Source organism: Pezoporus occidentalis, unplaced genomic scaffold, assembly GCF_034315485.1.
Source record: "Pezoporus occidentalis ecotype Australia unplaced genomic scaffold, CSIRO_AGI_Poc_V1 ctg191, whole genome shotgun sequence".
NCBI lineage: Eukaryota > Metazoa > Chordata > Aves > Psittaciformes > Psittacidae > Pezoporus > Pezoporus occidentalis.
The window spans coordinates 389,016-407,634 of NW_026913760.1; the positions used below are offsets into that span (position 1 = coordinate 389,016).

At 67.1% G+C, this 18,619-nt stretch overlaps 2 protein-coding genes across 3 annotated transcripts; both read left to right on the forward strand.

The window, feature by feature from the left end:
• Nucleotides 1-4: 4 nt before the first annotated feature.
• Nucleotides 5-7,913, forward strand: PIWIL2 (piwi like RNA-mediated gene silencing 2). Its single transcript, XM_062616930.1, has 21 exons — nt 5-118; nt 1,096-1,196; nt 1,288-1,503; nt 2,236-2,391; nt 2,477-2,587; nt 2,753-2,870; nt 2,973-3,097; nt 3,170-3,250; nt 3,378-3,491; nt 3,701-3,889; nt 3,998-4,082; nt 4,228-4,314; nt 4,453-4,593; nt 4,668-4,781; nt 5,092-5,280; nt 5,376-5,477; nt 5,877-5,965; nt 6,178-6,283; nt 6,979-7,232; nt 7,498-7,605; nt 7,724-7,913. The coding sequence occupies exons 1-21, from the start codon at nt 5-7 to the stop codon at nt 7,878-7,880; spliced, it is 2,757 nt and encodes a 918-aa protein (XP_062472914.1). The 3' UTR covers nt 7,881-7,913.
• Nucleotides 7,914-12,011: 4,098 nt separating this feature from the next.
• On the forward strand, nt 12,012-17,228 carry SLC39A14 (solute carrier family 39 member 14). 2 transcript variants are annotated; one of them, XM_062616955.1, is made up of 8 exons: nt 12,012-12,313; nt 12,393-12,585; nt 14,341-14,510; nt 14,946-15,068; nt 15,149-15,334; nt 15,540-15,747; nt 16,037-16,221; nt 16,916-17,228. In XM_062616955.1, exons 1-8 carry the CDS (start codon nt 12,068-12,070, stop codon nt 17,060-17,062), a joined length of 1,458 nt encoding a protein of 485 aa, XP_062472939.1. In that variant the 5' UTR covers nt 12,012-12,067; the 3' UTR covers nt 17,063-17,228. The 2 variants fall into 2 exon arrangements, with proteins under 2 accessions (XP_062472939.1, XP_062472940.1); XM_062616956.1 differs by lacking the exon at nt 14,341-14,510 and adding an exon at nt 12,985-13,154 and having other exon boundaries at nt 12,013-12,313.
• Nucleotides 17,229-18,619: the final 1,391 nt, after the last annotated feature.

An 18,619-nucleotide genomic window follows, 5' to 3' on the forward strand; every position in this document is an offset into this window, starting at 1 on the left:
GACCATGGGGCTGGTTGGGGCCGCTGCAGCCCCTGGTCCACCCCCTGCAGCTCCGGGGGTGCAGGACCCCGCTGTGCCCCTGCCCGCGCCTGGGGACAAATGTGGAATAAACCCCTGGGTTTGCCCATTTCGGGCTGTTCCGTCTCATCCTGCCCATGGGGGTCACAGCCTGCGCTGCTTCCTCGCCATGGGGAGAGCCGGGGGGTCCAGCATCACCCAAGGGTGCTGTCGCGGAGCTGAATCCCCCCTGGATGCCCCCCAGGCACCGCCGGTGGGCAGGGAGTGGGACTGCGGCTGCCCTTTGCCCCTGCTGTTGCCCCCCCCAATCCCAATTCACCCTTCCCAATCCTATTGTACCACCACATCCCCATTTCCTTATCCCAAATCTCAATTTATTTACCTCCTATCCCAATATACCTCCCAAATCTCATCTTTTTTTACCCCAAATCACAATATACCTCCCAAATCTCCACTTCTTTACCCCAAATCCCAATATAACCCCCCAAATCTCACCGTTTTTACCCCAAATCCCAGTATACCTCCCAAATCCCAATATAACTCCCAGATCTCACCTTTCTTACCCCAAATCCCAATATACCTCCCAAATCTCAACTTTTTTGCCCCAAATCCCAGTATACTTCCCATATCTCCACGTCTTTACCCCAAATCCCGATATACCTCCCAAATCTCACCTTTTTTACCCCAAATCCCAGTATACCTCCCAAATCTTTACCCCAAATCCCGATATACCTCCCAAATCTCACCTTTTTTACCCCAAATCCCGATATACCTCCCAAATCTCCACTTCTTTACCCCAAATCCCGATATACCTCCCAGATCTCACCTTTTTTACCCCAAATCCCAGTATACCTCCCAAATCTTTACCCCAAATCCCGATATACCTCCCAAATCTCACCTTTTTTACCCCAAATCCCAGTATACCCCCAAACCCCAGTTTATTTCCCTCTTAACCCCAAATTCACGCCCCCAAATCCCTATTTATTAATTCCCAATCCCAATGTACCCCCACCAAATCCCGCTGTACCCCCAATCCCGTTTGACCCCACCCCCGTTCCTTGACTCCGCCCCCTTTAGGCCCCGCCCCTCCTGGCGCTGTCCGCGGTGCTGGGCGGCGCGAAGGGGCGGAGCCACGCGGTGGGCGGGCCGCGCCTGCGCAGAGCTTTCCCGCCAGCGTGGTCGGGCGGCGGGGCTCGAGGGCCGCGCCATGGAGCCGCCGCGGTTCCCCCCCGGGCCCGGTCCCGGTCCCGGTCCCTCCGCTCCGGGCAGGCTGCGGGGCCTGGTGGGCCGAGCTCAGCGCCTGCCGCCGCCCGGGCCGGCCGAGCCCTCGCTCTGCTCCCTGCTGCGGGGGCTGAGCATGGAGCCCCGCGGCGGGGCCCGCTGGGGACCGGCACCGGGACCGGCACCGGGGCCTCGGCCTCCGTCCGCTCGCAGCCCCGCGCCCCGCGGTGATCACGTGGCGGCGGCGCTGCCGGCCCGCGGGCGGTGAGTCCCTGCGGCACCGAGCGGCCCGGACCGGGACCTGCGCTGGGCCCGGGGGGGCCGCGGGTCGGGGCCTGTGCGCGGCTCTGGGCCCTCGCTGCGGGGGAGGCATCGGGAAGGGAACGGGGCTGGAGCAGGGCCCGGAGGTGGGGAGGGGCTGAGGGACCTGGGGGTTCAGATGGAGAAGAGAAGGCTCAGGGGGGACCTGATGGCTGCCTACAACTGCCTGACAGGAGGATGGAGCCAGGAGGGGCTGGGCTCTGCTCCCAAGGGATGGGACAAGGGGAAACGGCCTCAAGCTGCACCAGGGCAGGTTTAGATGGAGCTGAGGAACAATTCCTGCCCCAGAGGGTGCTCAGGCATTGGAACAGGCTGCCCAGGGCAGGGCTGCAGGCACCGTCCCTGCACGGGTTCACACCCCCTCAGTGCCGTGGGCCAGCCGTGGCCTTGGCAGTGCTGCGGTGAGGGTTGGAGTGGAGCAGCTGAAAGCTCCTCCCCACCCTGCTCGATTCTCTTTGGGATTCTGCCTCTGAGCCCTCTGATGGTTTCAGCCCAGCCCCGGGGGCAGCAGGATGGGGACCCCCCATGGCTCAGTCAGGGCTGGCCACCAAACCCGGGTGTTGGAGCCCCTCCAGGCTCCTGGCCGTGGGGCAGAGCAGGGGGTGCTGTGCGTGGGGGGGTCAGCACAAGGGGGTTGGGGTCCCGGGGTGCAGGCTGAGCTCTGTGCGCACCCAGGGTGCTGTGGCGGGGCAGAGGGGACGCGCCGCCTGCTCCCCCTGGCAGAGGAGCCCCCGCGCCGGCCCAAGGGGTGCCCATCGCCGCTTCTGCACCCACCCTGAGCCCACCAGCAACCCAGCGCCTCCCTCCGGGCCCCGCCGCCGCCAGCAGAGCGTAAGTGAAGCATCGGCAAGGTCCAGGCGCAGCCGGGGGGTCTGGGCAGCACCGGGCTCACGCTGCCTCTTCCCACCTCGCCAAGGGCACCAGGGGTGAAGGCGGCACCGAAGGGCACAGCCCTGGCTCTGGGGCTGAACTCCGTGAGCATCCAGTGCCAGAACGAAGCCGTGTTCCAGTACCACGTCACCTTCAGGTACCGGCGCAGGGGCTCCCTCTTGCTCCCTGCATCCCCATAGCCACTGCGTGGAGCGGCCGCGGCAGCGCTCGGCAATGGGCTCCGGGCTTTGCCCCTCGAGGGTCTGTGGGGTCCGGAGAGGGTTCGAGGGGTGCAGGGAGAGCAGGCGCTGCCTCCCCGCAGCCCCCAGGTGGAGTGCAGGAGCGTGCGCTTGGCCATGCTGAAGGAGCACCGGGCCGTGCTGGGGGACGTGATGGCCTTCGATGGCTTCATCCTCTTCCTGCCCATCCAGCTCCCGCAGGTGAGGGGCCACGCGACCCGCGCTGGGCTTGCTCGGGGCAGCCTGGGGCCTGCAGCCCATGTGGGGGAAGGAGAGCACCCACATCACCCATCCTGCCCGCAGCTCGTCACCCTGAAGGTTCAGAGGAGGAGCGACGGGGAGGAGGTCACCATCAGCATCCAGATCACCAAGGTCCTGGAGCCCAGCTCCGATCTCTGCATCCCCTTTTACAACGTGGTGTTCCGGAGGTGAGCGATGGCCCAGACCCTCCTCTTCCTCCTCCCCACCAAGCCTGGGCCCATCCTGCTTTTCCTCGCCAGGGTGATGAGGATGTTGGATATGCAGCTTGTGGGGAGAAACTTCTTTGAGCCCACCCAGGCCACCATGTTACAGCATTACAGGTGGGTGCTGGGCACCTCCTCCTGGCTGGGGCCATCCCTGTGCCCCATAGCAGCGGGCTGGGATGGGTGACCTCAGAGCTCCAGCTTTAACCCAGGCACTGTTGGGCATCTTCTGCTCCGGGCACAGGCTGCAGATTTGGCCAGGATACGCTGTCAGCATCCGGAAGAAGGACGGGGGCCTCTTCCTCTTGGTCGATGCCATCCATAAAGTGATCCGCAGCGAGTCCGTCCTGAACTTCATGTGAGAGGAGGGGGGGATCCCAGGGGAGCCCTGGGGGGCCTTAGGGATGAGGGAGGTTTTCCTGCAGCCACGGGGCTGGCCTGGGTGAGGGCACTGCCGGCCGCAGGCACCAGCGATGGTGGCACCGCCGATGGCTGTGGGACAGCAGCGGTTTGATGTGGGGCTCGCGTGGCCCTGGAGCATCCCCCCGAGCTCCTCCTGCCCCCCAGGCACAGCATCTACAAGCAGAGCCCGGGCAGCTTCCAGGAGGAGTGCGTGAAGCAGCTGGTGGGCAGCGTGGTCATCACCCGCTACAACAACCGCACCTACCGCCTCGACGACATCGACTGGAGCAAGACCCCCCAGGACACCTTCACCCTGGCCAGCGGCGAGGACGTCACCTTCATCAGCTACTACAGGTAGGGCCGGACGGGGCGTCCCTTGGGAGCAGAGCCTGTGTTGGAGGAAGGGCCTGGGGAGCCCCGCGTGGGGGAGCGGGAGCATCTCGCCTGGTGCTGCTTTTCCAGCAAAACCTATGGGATCACCATCAAGGAGCTGGAGCAGCCGCTGCTCGTCCATAGGCCGAAGGAAAAGCTGACCCCGGAGGGGAAGGTGAGACAGGGATGGGGAGCTGGGGAGCGGACATGGAGCCCCGTGGTGTTTTCCTGGCTCCTCCAGCCCCTGCCCTGCCCAGGGCTGGGTGAGAAGGGGCTGGCACCGTCCTCGGGGTGCTGAGTGCCGGTCCCCATCCCCGCAGCGCTGCTTGGACTTGGTCCTGCTCGTGCCAGAGCTCACCTTCATGACCGGGATTCCTGACATGAGGAAGGACAGTCGGATGCTGAAGGTCAGAGCATGCTGGGAGCCGGGTTGGAACTGGATGAGGTCGCTTCCAACCCAGACCAGTGTGGGGTTTGGTTCTGTGGAGGGGGACCCCCGGGTGCTCCGAGCCCCCCCCCTGCAGCCGGGGCTGTTCCTGCTGCAGGACGTGACGGGGGCGATGCTGCAGAGCCCGCAGCAGCACTACCTGCGCCTCAGCAGCCTCCTGCACCGCATCCGCCACAGCGCCGAGGCCTCGCAGGAGCTGCAGCGCTGGGGGCTGTACCTCGCCCCCGACATCCACAGGGTGAGGGTCCCGGGGTGCCCCGCGGCAGCGGCGCGGCAGCAGCACGGCAGCACCACGGCTTCCTCCTCCCTTAGACCGAGGGCCGGGTGCTGCCCATGGAGAGGATCAACCTGCGCCACGGCTCCTTCACCCCCTGCGAGGACCTGAGCTGGAGCAAGGTGGTCGTGAGGGAAGCCTCCATCTCGGCGGTGAGCCCCTGCCGCAGCCGCGGCACCAACGCCCCCGGCTCTGGAGGCCGGGCATGGCTTCCCCCCGCTGCCATCCCGGCTCCCTCCGGAGCTCCTCGGAGCCAGATCCCTTCCCTTGTTAGTGCTGGCATTGCGCTGCAGCCGGGTGCCTTCCCACCTCCTCCTCGCGCAGCTGGAGGCTGTAGGAGTGGGACGCTGGGGCTCCTCCGGGTCCCTCTGGGGATGCTTCCCCTCTCCCACGTTGCCCTGGGAGCCGATGGTTCAGCAGCCGCGGCCCCGAGCCCCATTCTGCCCTTGCCTCCCGCCTTAGATCTCCATGAATTACTGGCTCCTGGTGTACCCCAAGCGCCTGCAGAACCTGGCCAAGGACCTGGTGGCTGCCATGGAGAGCGTGTGCGGCCCCATCGGGATGCGCGTCGGCCGCCCCGCGCTGGTGGAGCTGAAGGACGACCGCATCGAGACCTACGCCAGGAGCATCCGGAGCATGCTGAGCACTGAGGTGGGGACAGGGCCCGGAGGGAGGCAGCTGGATGCTGGGGGGGGGTGCGCATCCCTTGGGCACCCAATTCCCGCTCCGGCTGCGATTCCCGGCAGGAGAGGGTGCAGATCCTGCTGTGCATCATCTCGGGCAGCCGGGAGGATCTCTATGCAGCCGTCAAGAAGCTGTGCTGCGTGCAGTGCCCCGTGCCCTCCCAGGTACGCCGGGGGCTCAGGGGCTGGGGCTGGGGAGCGGCCGGTGCCTCCAGCCTCGCTTTTCCCTGCTTCCCCCCATCCGCAGGTGATCAACGCGCAGACGCTGAGCGGGCAGCCGGGGAAGCTGCGCAGCGTGGTGCAGAAAGTGCTGCTGCAGATGAACTGCAAGCTGGGGGGCGAGCTCTGGGGGGTCGACATCCCCCTGGTAAGGCAAAACCCGCCGGGAACGGGGCCCTGGCACGAGGTGTTGGGCACGGGCTTCCCGCTGGGGACAGGGCACGGAGCAGGAGCTGGGGGCTCTGTTCTGGCTGTGCCGTCCCCCTTGCAGCTGGAGGGATCCGGGCAGGGAATTGCTTGACTTAGCCCTGATCCCCGCCTTCCTTCTCCGTTCCCCCACGGCAGAAGCAGCTGATGGTCATCGGCATGGATGTCTACCACAACCACAGGAAAGGGATGCGCTCCGTCATCGGCTTTGTGGCCAGCATGAACCAGTGCGTGAGGCCTGGCGGGGGGCAGCTTGCCTCCCACTCCACCCTGGGAACACGGGGGGGGTCCCACACTGGGATAACCGGGAACGGGGCAGAGCTGAAGCTGTCCCCGGCTCGGCACAGGGTTTGCGGTGGCTGGGGTGCTCCATGTCCCGGAGGACTTTGGCTGGGGAGGGAAGGGGCAGGGCCTGATGCTGGTCCTGCTCTGCCCGCAGCGTCCTCACCAGGTGGTATTCCAGGGTGGTTTTCCAGATGCCGAACCAGGAGATCGCCGACAGCCTCCGGCTCTGCCTGGCCGATGCCCTCCAGCACTTCCATGAGGTGAGGCTGAGCCGGGGCTGGAACCTCCCCTGCGAGCCCCGGGCAGCCCGGGCCCAGTGCAGAGCCCAGGGAGCCGCTGCCTTATCGGGAATGTGGGAGCCTCCCGCCAGGATCCGCTTGCACTGGGAAGAGCCAGGTCCCAGCAGGAGGAAAGCGCCTTGAGCTGCGGGGGGGGCAGGATCTTCCCTGGGCATTCTTCCCTTCCCACTGCAGCTGGGGGAGGAACAGCCTGGAAAAGCTGGAGGGGGGCTTGGGGCAAGGGCCTGCAGGGACAGGCCAAGGGGAACGGCTTTAACCTGCCCGAGGGGAGATGGGATGAGCTCTTAGGCAGAAGCTCTTCCCTGTGAGGGTGCTGAGGCGCTGGCACAGGGTGCCCAGAGAAGCTGTGGCTGCCCCATCCCTGGCAGTGCTCAAGGCCAGGGTGGACACAGGGGCTTGGAGCACCCTGCTCCAGTGGAAGGGGTCCCTGCCATTGGAGCTGGAGGAGCTTTATGGTCCCTTCAACCCCAACCCAGGCCAGGTTCCATGGGAAGGGGCGGGTTTGTGGTCCCCAGGCCCTGGCTCTGGGTGCATCCGGGGCTGTCCATGGAGTTGGGAGGCGATGAGTTCACAGCCATGAGTCCCAGCTCCTCACCAGGGCCTGGTCCCCCCCACCTGCCCATCCCATGCCTGGTGTGCGTGCTCCCTGCTCGCAGATGAACCACTGCCTGCCGCGGAAGATCGTGGTGTTCCGGGACGGGGTGTCTGACAGCCAGCTCGACACCGTGCTCCGCTACGAGATCCCGCAGCTGCAGAAGTGCTTCGACACCTTTGAGAGCTACGAGCCGGGGCTGGCGGTGCTGGTGGTGCAGAAGCAGCACAGCACCAACCTGTACGTGCCGGTGGCCGAGCAGCTCGCGGCCCCTCCGCCGGGCACCGTCCTTGACCACACGGTTACCAGCTCCCAGTGGTGAGTGGCCGCGGCCGGCACCAGAGGGGTGCAGGAGGCACTGAGGAGGGCAAAAACCCCTCCATAGAAACCCTGTCCATAGGAATCCTTGCATGGGATGGGCTGTGTTGGAAGGGACCTTAAGGCTCATCCGGTTCTGCCACGGGCAGGGACCCCTTCCACTGGGGCAGGGTGCATCCAGCTGGGCCTTGAGCACAGCCGGGGATGGGGCAGCCGCACTCCCCTGCGCACCCCCTTTCCCTTCCCTTCCCTTCCCTCCCCGCAGGCAGGATTTCTTCTTGCTGGCCCATCATTCGCGCCAGGGCTGCAGCATCCCCACGCGCTACGTCTGCCTGCTCAACACGGCCAGCCTCAGCCCCGAGCACATACAGAGGTAGGGACCGGCTCCCTGCATCCCCCCTGGCCTTGAGCCCCCCTTGGTGCCCTCCTTGGGCACCCCGGTCGTGCCCCCGCATCCCTGCGGCTTCACCACGTCCCCGCGCCGTGCCCAGGCTCACGTTCAAGCTCTGCCACCTGTACTGGAACTGGCCGGGCACCGTGCGCGTCCCCGCGCCCTGCCGCTACGCGCACAAGCTGGCGTTCCTGTCGGGACACATCCTGCACCGCGAGCCCAGCGCCCAGCTCTGTGACAAGCTCTTCTTCCTGTGAGCCGGCGCCGCGCCGCTGCCCTCCCGGCCCTGCTTTAGTCCCTGGTTCCGTTCTGCTCCTGCTTCCTGGGCTTGGGTTTTGTTGCTTTCAGGGATGCTCGGACCCGGGCTGGCACCAGCGGGCTCCTGGGGCTCCTCTCCATGGGGTGGAACCAGACCGAGCCCCAGGCTCCGGCACCGGGAGGGCGCAGGGACCTCATCCCCGCACCCCCCATGGGTGCGAATCCAAGGGCTCGGGGGGGGGGTTCGCTGGTTCCCTGCCCTGCCCTGGGCTCAGCTGCCAGGTTCCAGTTTTCCTTTGCTTCTCCGAGCTCCCGTTTCGGGAAGCCCGGCTCCTGCTGGCGCCGTCCTGGAGGAGTCGCTGCTTTCCCAGGGAGGGATCTGATGCGGTGTGCTCTGTGCTGGCGCGGCTCCCATTCCCAAGGGAAAAACCTCCTTGGAGTTCGCCGCTGCGCCGCGGTTGGGACCTCTCAGTCTGAAGCCGTTGCAGCCGCTCGGGTCACTTGGGTTTTGCCTTTACCCCCACTTGTGCAGGAGGGGCAGGGTCGGAGGGGGGCAGGAGCCTCTCCCCTCCCTTTTAACGCAGAGCAGAGCGGACAGGACCCGGTTCTTGCCCTCCTGTGCCCACGGTTTCAGTTCACTGCAATAAAGGCGTTGCTGGCACCGGTGCCTCCTGGTGCCGGGGTCTGGGGGCTCCCAGGGACACCCGGACCCCTCTGTTCGGGGCTGGAGGGCACGGGGAAGGGGACGCTGCAGGGCCTGGGGCACCGCAGCCCCCGCGCCCACGTTAATCATTGACCGGCGCCCATCGCCCTTTATTTGCCGGCCCCATGGACTTTGGCAGCGCTCGCCTTGCCCCGGCGCAGGGGGTGCAGTGTGGGGCAGGGGGGAGTCGGTGCCCCCAGAGGCGTCCGTGGGGTGCCCTGGTCCCCCCCAGAGGGACCTGAGGGATGTTCTGTGCCCCCAGAGGATGCCTGGGGGGTGGCTGCTGGTGTCCTGTACCCCGGAGGGGGGGTCAAGGGGAGGGCTCCATGGGGGGCTCTATGGGGTCCATGGGGTGCTCTATATGGTCCATAGGGTGCTCTATGGGGTATTCCATGGGGTCCATATGGTGCTCTATGGGGTTCTCTGTGGGGTGCTCTATGAGGTCTATGGGGTCCATAGGGTGCTCTGTGGGGTGCTCTATGGGGTATTCTGTGGGGTCCATAGGGTGCTCTATAGGGTCTATGGGGTTCTCTATAGTGTGCTCTGTGGTGTCTATGGGGTGTTCTATGGGGTGCTCTATAGGGTGCATGGGTGCTGTATGGGGTCTATGGGGTGCTCTATAGGGTCTATAGGGTGCTCTATAGGGTCCATGGGGTGTTCTATGGGGTCCATGGGTGCTGTATGGGGTCTATGGGGTGCTCTATAGGGTCCATGGGGTGCTCTATAGGGTGCTCTATAGGGGTAGAGAGTGCTCCATGGGGTGCTCTATGGGGTGCTCTATAGGGGTAGAGAGTGCTCCATGGGGTGCTCTATAGGGTGCTCTATGGGGTGCTCTATAGGGGTAGAGAGTGCTCCATGGGGTGCTCTATAGGGTGCTCTATAGGGTCCATGGGTGCTGTATGGGGTCTATGGGGTGCTCTATAGGGTCCATGGGATGCTCTATGGGGTCTATGGGGTGTTCTATGGGGTGCTCCATGGGGCTCCCCCTCCCAATCGCGCCCCCGGCGCCGGGCGCTGCGCAGCGATGCAGCGGGAGGGGGCGTGGCTTGCGCGGGCGCTGGCCAATGGGAGCGCTCCCCGTGCCGCCGGCTGAGCGTGCGCCCTGCGCCGCCACGACCCAGCGGAGCGGAGCGGGACGGACCGGAGGGAGGTAGGGACGGAACGGGATGGGGACGGGAACGGGAACGGGAATGGGAATGGGAATGGGAATGGGAATGGGAACGGGTAATGGGGGGGGAACAGGAGGGGTGGGAACGGGGGGCGGCGGGGACCCGGCTGCGGTGACGGGGGGCGGCGGGGAACGGAGCGGGAGCGGGCCCGGAGCCCCGGGATGGAGACGGGGATGGGGGAAGGATGCGGGGAGGGACGCAGGGAGCCGCTGAGGGCCGGTCTGTGGGGTCTGGGACCCGCCACAGGGCATGGGCAGCAGCTCTGGGGCTCGCTTTGGGACTGCCCACGGGGTCTGGGGCCGGGTGAGGGCGTAGGTGCAGGCAATGGGGGGATGTGGGGCCGGGAACGCAGCTTATGGGGCAGGGGAACACAGGCGCAGGGCCTGGCGCCGCTGGTGCAAGCTCTAGGAGCGCGTTTGGGGCAGGGGCAATGGGGCAGGGGAGTGGGGGCCCCAGTTTGTGTCGGGTGGGAGCTTGTTATGGGGTGGGGAGCGCAGTTTATGGGGTGAACCCAGTTTGTTGCGAGGGAGCCCCCGTTTGTGCGCACAGGACCCGTCCGTGGGGCTTGGCACCGCTCTGGGGCCTGTTACGGGATGGGGCAGGAGTGGGGGGGGGCAGCGAGGATCGATGGGTGCTGGGAAGTGACCCCGCGGGATGTGGGAAGGGGAAGGGCCCTGGGGTGAAGCGGGGCAGGAGGCGGGAGCGGGGTGGGGATGGCTCCGGGGCTGCTCCTCTGGGAGCCGGCCCCTTCCCAAGGGATGCTCCCGGTGGAGCGGGTGCAGCGCAAGCGCTTCCTGCCCTTGGCGAGGCCGCCGGGTGGAAGCGGGGTCCCGGCTGGGGTAAGCGGGGCGCTGCAGCGCGAGGAAGGATGCGGGGATGGGGATGAGCAGGGACCGGCCCCGTCCCGGCATGGGGCGGCTCCAGGACGGGCCTTTGTCACCATGGGCTGAGCGCCAGCCCCTGCGTGTGCCCCATCCCGGGAAGAGTTGCCCCATCCCTGGCAGTGCTCAAGGCCGGCTTGGACACGGGGCTTGGAGCACCCTGCTCCGGTGGAAGCGGCTTTGGGCTCCTTCATCCCGGCCCGTTCCGTGCCCCATGCGGGCCCTCCCCGTGGCGGAGGCGTCGGGGGCCGCTGGAGGGGCAGAGCCGCGGGTGCCGGCGCTGCGGGACGGGAGGGGTTAAACCAAAGCCTCCGCGCTTAAAGCTCGGCAGGAGGCGGCCGGAGCCCCCCGGCCAAAGGTGCCAAAGCGGCGCTGAGCCCGCAGGAATGCGGGGTCCTGGAAGGGGAGCGGGGCCCGGCCGGGTCCTGGCAGCTCCGGGTTGTTTGGGAACAATCCCCGGCTCCGGCTCCGTTCTCGGCCGTGTCCTGGGCACGGCCCCGGGCCCCCCCTGCGCTGTTACCGAGGGGTGTCCCCAGCGCACACCCCGCTGGGGTCTCGGTGTCCCCGGTGCTGCCAGCGCAGGGTCCGTGGTTCCCGCTGCCCTCACGGCTCCCACCCGGCTCCGGGCGCTGCCCCGTGGGGACGTGCGGGTGCAGCCGGGTTCCCGCAGCCTCCGTCCCCTCGCATCGATCCCTGCGCGGCTCCTTGCGATTACCGGGGTTAAAGTGCACCCCTGTGGAGGTGCCGCCCTGCGTGCGCGCCCGGCCCGGCCCTGGGGGCACAGAGGGGACCTGGCGGGGCCCCGGAGCGGCCGCGACCCCTGTGAGACCTCACCCCATGGAGCTGGGCTGGGGCTGGGGTGCGGGATCCCTGCGATCCCTGCGTGGGGTTGGGGTGCGGGATCCCTGCGTGGGGTCGCTCTGCGGGGATCCAGAGGTGCTGTGGGGCTGGAGAGCCCCCGGGAGCCCCAGAGCCCCCGGCACCGCCGGGGAGTGGAGAGCTGAGATTGGATCCGGGTGCCGGAGGAGCACGGGGGAGAAGGTGCCGGGGCTGGGTGCTCCCGGCCCTGCATGAGGCTGGTGTGGGGCAGGGACCTGCCATCGGATGGTGCCGTGGGGCAGGGACCTGCCATCGGATGGTGCTGTGGGGCAGGGACCTGCCATCAGATGGGGCTGTGGGGCAGGGACCTGCTATTATTATGGGGCTGTGGGGCAGGGATCTGCCATCGGATAGGGCTGTGGGGCATGGGGCTGTGGGGCAGGGATCTCCCATCATTATGGGGCTGTGGGGCAGGGATCTCCCATCATCATGGGGCTGTGGGGCAGGGATCTCCCATCATTTCGGGGCTGTGGGGCAGAGGAGCTGGGGGCTGTGGGGACACCGATGCTCACTGCAGTTTGTGCCTCCTCTTGCAGCCCCACCGAGGCTCCGCGATGCCCCGCGCCGGGCGCTGGTGCCGGCTCCTGCTCGCGCTGCTCTGTGTCCTGCGGTGCCCGGCGCGGGCGGGCGCTGACACCGCGGGCTCGGGGCTCTCGGCAGCCTCCTTCCTGCGGGACCTGCTCCAGCGCTATGGGGAGAGCGGGACCCTGAGCCTGGCGCAGCTCAAGGCGCTGCTGACCCGCCTGGACGTGGGCCTGGGGCCCGGCAACGCCTCGGCGCCGCGGGGGAACCTGTCCCGGGTAAGAGCAGGGCCCAGCAGCGCCCGGCGCTCCCGTGGGGCTGCGCGGGCTCATCCCGACCCCTTCCCTGCCTCCGCAGTGCCTCAGCTCCGGGGAGCTCTTCGCCCTGCACAACCTGAGCGCGGGCTCGGCCGTGGGGCCCCGCGAGCTCCAGGGGCTCTGCCCCGCGATCCTGCAGCAGCTGGAGAGCGGCGCCTGCGGGGCCGGGGCCGGGGCCGCCGAGCGCGACGAGGGCGAGCAGGCGGAGGAGAGCAGGCCCAGCGCGGCCGAGGGTAAGGGGGGCTCAGGGCACGGCTCCCCTGCGCCGGTTCCGTGTCCCCATGGGATTCCCTCGGCACGGAAGCGCAGCGTGGGCTTGGGCCCGGTCGCACAGGGAGAGCGGGGTGGGCTGGGAGCTGGGCGCAGGATGAGCCTCCGCCACACGAGCTTCCACGCAGCCAAGCGCTGACGGCGCCCGCGGTGTGGGATCGGGCTCAGCGCTGCCTGCCCCCGTGCCGTGAGGCTCTTCCAGGTGTCCTGGTGGCTCCGTTCCCCCTGCCCTGAGCAGCGCCCGTGACCGCGTCCGCACCGGAGCCCCCGGAGCAGGGATGGAGGAGCCGGAGCCGGTTGTCCCCGTGCCCCGCGCCCAGAGCCCCGGTAATGTCTGGCCCCGGTCTCTTGTCGTTCCGCAGCGTGGGGCTTTGGTTTCCTCAGCGTGTCCATGATTAACGTGGCCGCTCTGCTCGGCGTCCTCATCGTGCCCTGTGCCGGGAAGCCCGTTTTCGGCCGCGTGCTCCCGTTTTTCGTGGCGCTCTCCATCGGCTCGCTGCTCTCTAACGCGCTCTTCCAGCTCATCCCAGAGGTGCGCTCCACGTCCCGGCCCCGGCACCCGCCCCCTCCAACCGCTCAGGCTCAGGCTGCTCCGGGGCTCCGCAGGCTCTTCCCGCCCCTCCGAGCACCAGGAAACCCTCAGCATCCAGGGCTCTTTTCTTTGTGCTGGGGGAGCCCCTTCAGGCACTGGAGCTGCTCTCAGGCCTCCCCTTCAGGAGCCTTCTCTTGTCCAGGCTGCCCCAGCCCAGCTCTCTCAGCCTGGCTCCGGGGCAGAGCTGCTCCAGCCCTCGCAGCAGCTCCGTGGCCTCACTCCCGCAGCTCCAGGTCCCCCCGGTGCTGCTGCCCCGGGGCTGGAGCAGGACCCGAGCTGGGGACGCTGCATCCCCCGCGCTCCTCGGCCCTGCAGGGCCCCATGGGCTGGGTCTGCTCCGCAGCTCTGAACCCCTGGAGGGACGTGCTCAGCGCCATTGCTGGGCGCAAGCATCGGTGTGAGAGCCCAGGGAAGCAGCACCTTTCCCACTGCCTTCCTTTTACCCCTCTCTGGTTTACGAGGCCGACGTTCCCACACGGATTTAGGCTCCCACAAGGTTTCCTGGTGCTCCGATGGGCCGATGGACACATTGCAGAGTAATTGTGTTGTAATTGCGTGCTTCTGGAGCTGAAGCAATGCCCTGGGCCCCGCAAATCATGGGGGCTTCCTCGCCGCTCCCGGTCCAGGAGGCTTCACGGGGCTCCGAGATGGATCCAGTCTCCCTTGAGCCCCGTGCTCAGGGTGCAGGAGCAGAGCGCCCTCGGCTCTGCTGGGCTTTGCCCTCCTGTTGGGCACCGAGCACCCGGATCCGTGTGGTTTTCCCAGGCTCCTGCTCAGCTCCAGAACTGCCTCCGTGTATTTGCCCCCGGCCACGCTCCAGCCTGGCGGCGCTGCGGGAGCAGGATGGAGCGTGCGGGGCGCGGGGGGCACCGGGGCTCGGTGGTGCTGGAGCGGCCGCCCCGGTCCCGCAGGGGCTCGGCAGCGTCGCTGGAGCTCAGCTCCCTCCCGGCCGCTTCCCGAAGCGCTGCTCCGCAGCCGCCGGCCCCGGTCCCCCCGCAGCAATGAAGCAGCAATCACTAACCAATGTCCTCTTCTCTCCTCCCCTTCCCCCGGATCCCCCCTCCCTGCCATTGCCCCCACCGCTCCCCTGCTCCGCTTGGCCGGGGGGGGTTTGGCCCTGCCGCAGTCTGGGGGTTCGGGTTCCTCTGCGTCACCGTCATCTCCCTCTGCTCGCTGGTGGGAGCCAGCGTCGTGCCCTTCATGAAGAAGACCTTTTACAAGCGGCTGCTCCTCTACTTCATAGCTCTGGCGATTGGAACTCTCTACTCCAACGCCCTCTTCCAGCTCATTCCCGAGGTAGGCTGAGGGCCGCGGGCTCGCTCCTCTCCTGGCTCTTGGGGGCTCTTTCTCTCTCCCTGGGCGCTCGCTGCCGTCGGAGGGAGCCCGCAGCGAGGTACGGAGGCTGGGAGCCCCTTGGGAGGGCACTGGAGCTGCTGCTGTGCCCCTCTGGGGACGGGAATCGCCTCTGGGCTGCTCCAAGGCCTTTCCTGCCCTTGGCGGCCCTGCAGGCAGGTCCCTCCTGCCTTAACCTGCGTTAGCATCCCCGCCGCGTGCAGGGCGTGCACCCACGGGGCCCAGCGTTTGCTGGGGAGCAAGGGAGATGGAAGGGGCACAAAGGCATCGGGAGCTTGTCCCCAGGGCAGCTGCTGCTGAGGGAGGTCAGGGCCCGGCAGGGCTGCCCTGAGGCGCTGGGGCCAGGGCTGCTGCTCAGAGCTGTCCCCGTCCCCGCAGGCGTTCGGGTTCAACCCGCAGGAGGATTATTACGTGTCCAAGTCTGCTGTGGTGTTCGGGGGCTTCTACCTCTTCTTCTTCACAGAGAAGGTGCTGAAGATGCTGCTGAAGCAGAAGGACCAGGTGAGGCTGGGCAGGGCCCGAAGGAGTCCGGCTCGGGTGGGAGACGTGGCTGACATCCATTGCCCCCCCTTGTCCCACAGCACCACCACGGGCACAGCCACTACGGCCCCGAGGCTCTGCCCTCCAAGAAGGACCAGGAGGAGGGGGTCACGGAGAAGCTGCAGAATGGGGACCTGGACCACATGATCCCCCCTGTGAGCAGCGAGCGGGACGGCAAGAGCCCCCCCGGCGACGAGAAGGTTGGGGTGGGCTCCCTCTCAGTCCAGGTTCGTGCCACTCGCGTGGGGCTGGGGGGCAGAGCATGGGAAGAGAGCAGGTTTGGACCCCGATGCGCACAGCACCGATGGGGCCGGGAGGGATCATCCGGTCCAGCCGTGTGCATCCCTATGGCAAAGTGCTGGGGGTGGCAAGCGGCGGCTCGGGTGCGGGTGCAGCGTGGGCTGCGGGTGCTGAGCACCGGGTGCTGTGCAGGACCTGCAGGCCTCGCAGAGCGCGTGCTACTGGCTGAAGGAGGTGCGCTACTCCGACATCGGCACCCTGGCCTGGATGATCACCCTCAGCGATGGGCTCCACAACTTCATCGACGGGCTGGCCATCGGAGCCTCCTTCACCGTCTCCGTCTTCCAGGGCATCAGCACCTCCGTGGCCATCCTCTGCGAGGAGTTCCCGCATGAGCTGGGTACGTGCATCCGCAGGGGAAGGGTCCCCTCGGATCTGCTCCTCCCAGGTGTTCACTGGGACAAAGGGGTGGGATGGGTCTCTAGGAATAGAGCCGCCGCGGTGAGGGCTGAGATTTAAGGGCAGATGGAGCCATGGGAAGGAAACCCACCCAGCCCAAAGCTCCCGCTCCAGGAGGGGCACACGGGCTCCGCTTTGGGGCTCAACAGCCACATTGCAGCGCCTGGCCTGGGGCTGAAGCAGGCGCTGGCTGTGCTCCCTCCTGACCCCGCTGCGCTCTGCTCCCGCAGGGGACTTTGTGATCCTGCTCAACGCGGGCATGAGCATCCGCCAGGCGCTCTTCTTCAACTTCCTCTCTGCCTGCTGCTGCTACGTGGGGCTGGCCTTCGGCATCGTGGCCGGCAGCCACTTCTCCGCCAACTGGATCTTCGCTCTGGCGGGGGGGATGTTCCTCTACATCGCGCTGGCTGACATGGTGAGTGCTGAGCCCGGCTGGGGCTTGCACCGGCTGCCCTCGGGCACCGGGAGCACGGGGGGTGCTGTGTCCTGTCAGCATGGATGCTGCTTGCACTGCGCTCTGTCGTCCCGGAGCACATCCTGGGCTCTGCCATCCTGGAGCAGCTCCTGGGCTCTGTCATCCCGGAGCACATCCCGGGCTCTGCATTCCCGGAGCACATCCTGGGCTCTGCCATCCTGGAGCAGCTCCTGGGCTCTGTCATCCCGGAGCACATCCCGGGCTCTGCATTCCCGGAGCACATCCCGGGCTCTGCCATCCTGGAGCAGCTCCTGGGCTCTGCATTCCCGGAGCACATCCCGGGCTCTGCATTCCCGGAGCACATCCCGGGCTCTGCATTCCCGGAGCACATCCCGGGCTCTGCCATCCTGGAGCAGCTCCTGGGCTCTGCATTCCCGGAGCACATCCCAGGCTCTGCATTCCCGGAGCACATCCCGGGCTCTGCATTCCCGGAGCACATCCCGGGCTCTGCATTCCCGGAGCACATCCCGGGCTCTGCATTCCCGGAGCACATCCCGGGCTCTGCATTCCCGGAGCACATCCCGGGCTCTGCATTCCCGGAGCACATCCCGGGCTCTGCATTCCCGGAGCACATCCCGGGCTCTGCATTCCCGGAGCACATCCCCATCTCTGCCATGCTCCCTCCTGTCCGCAGTTCCCTGAGATGAACGAGGTGAGCCGGGAGGACGAGCACAGCGGGAGCGCGCTCATCACCTTCGCCATCCAGAACGCGGGGCTGCTGACAGGCTTCACCATCATGGTGCTGCTCACCATGTACTCCGGCCAAATCCGGATCGGGTAGCGCCGGCCTGGCGCAGCCCTGCCCCACGGAGTCCAGTTTGGGGTTGTTTTGGGGGGGAAGGGGTATTTCTGGGGGTTTTTCCTTTCTTTTTCCTGCCGCAAGCATTCAGCAGTACCTGCGCGGGCACTGGCATCACACTACAGAAGAGGCAGCACTGTCCAAGCTATTCCATAGACTCGGATTTGGTTTGAGGCTGAGGGGAGCCTCAGCCCCTCTCCCATAGAACTGAACTGACCGGAGGACTCTTGCCAGTGTCGTGTCCCTCCTCTCCTCGCACCTCCTGGGCAGGGTGGAGCTGGCAGAACAGAGCCGCGCTGCTCCCCCTCGGAGCAGTGTGATGGGATGTGGTGCTTCCCTTGACCCCTTTGGGACAGAGCCTTGTGCAGGCAGTGCTGAGGAAGAGGAGGCTGGGGCAGCGTTTGAGCCTCATCCCTGCTGCCTTCGGAAGCGTCTCTGGAGCCACATCTGGATCTGCTCCCATTGTGCCCCAGCAGCCCAGGCTCTCCATGGGACAGACACCAGCGTTCCGGGGTGCAGGGGGGGTGCCACAGACTGAACCTCTGCCCTCGGGAGCAGCCGGAGCTGGCTCCCAGGCGCTTCCCAGCGCTGCTGCTGGGCTGGTTCCCAGATTCACCACGTGAATGGATCGATTATCACATTGATAACGCTGCCGCCGCCCGGGTCCCCTGCGGTCCCTGCACCCCTCAGCCCCGGGCCTCATCCTGCATCTGGAGCTGTGCCTGTGACTGTGCGGAGGAGCAGGAGCTGGGCCAGGGATGGAGGAGAGGTTTGAGGAGCTCTCGATGGCTTCGTCCCCGCGGCACCAAGGAGCTCTTGGCTTTGTCCTGGTTACGGAGCTCAGCACCACGGAGCACCCTTCAATGCAGGGGTGCCCACAGGGAGGGCCGGGCTCTGCTCCATCCCCGCGGTGCCTCCTGTTGCTGTGGGTGCACATCCTGAATCCCTGCTCCCCCGGGAATGCTCCCTGGGGCCGCGGGGTCTGCCTCGGGCCCCAGCCCCAGCATTCCCAGGCTCCAGGTTGCTGCTGGAGCTCCCTTCCCTGCGGGAGAGCCGCGTCCTCACCCCCACACCCCCGGGTGTGGCAAAAGGGAGCCCTTCCAAGGGCAGTGCAGGCTCTCCCAGGGAAGCAGCTGGGAAGCAGTGGCATTCCCGGGCTGGCAGGAGCGGGTCAGGCACACGGAGGGGAAGGGGGAGAGATACTGGAGCGCCTGGGAGCCCTCAGCGTTCCCAGAGGGGGGGACGGGACAGGATTCCCCTTGGAGCGGGGTCACCTTGGAGAGCTCCACGAGGCAGAGACACGAAGCTCCTGGGGAGGAACCTTCCAAGGGAGGGGGCTCGGGTCCCTGCCCTGGCAGCCGCAGGATGAGGACGGAAGTGCCCCCAGCGCCCTTTGTGCTGGCTCTCGGCCGCGGCTCCATCGGACCCGCCGGGGGGGGGGAGCGGAGGTGTTTGTACAAGCCCGGCAATAAACTCGGCTCGGGGAGGACGGAGGCTGCGCCGGGCTGGGAGCGCCGCTGCCTGGGGCTGGTCTGTGGG

What these genes read in the sequence shown, in the direction of transcription:
- PIWIL2 (XM_062616930.1), top strand. Translation starts at nt 5, where the DNA reads ATGGGGCTGGTTGGGGCCGCTGCAGCCCCTGGTCCACCCCCTGCAGCT. An exon ending in AATGTGGAATAAACCCCTGG is followed by an intron (nt 119 to 1,095) that starts GTTTGCCCATTT and finishes CGCCCCCTTTAG; the next exon opens with GCCCCGCCCCTCCTGGCGCT. An exon ending in AGGACAGTCGGATGCTGAAG is followed by an intron (nt 4,315 to 4,452) that starts GTCAGAGCATGC and finishes TTCCTGCTGCAG; the next exon opens with GACGTGACGGGGGCGATGCT.
- SLC39A14 (XM_062616955.1), top strand. Translation starts at nt 12,068, where the DNA reads ATGCCCCGCGCCGGGCGCTGGTGCCGGCTCCTGCTCGCGCTGCTCTGT. An exon ending in TGGGCTCCCTCTCAGTCCAG is followed by an intron (nt 15,335 to 15,539) that starts GTTCGTGCCACT and finishes GGTGCTGTGCAG; the next exon opens with GACCTGCAGGCCTCGCAGAG. An exon ending in ACATCGCGCTGGCTGACATG is followed by an intron (nt 16,222 to 16,915) that starts GTGAGTGCTGAG and finishes TCCTGTCCGCAG; the next exon opens with TTCCCTGAGATGAACGAGGT.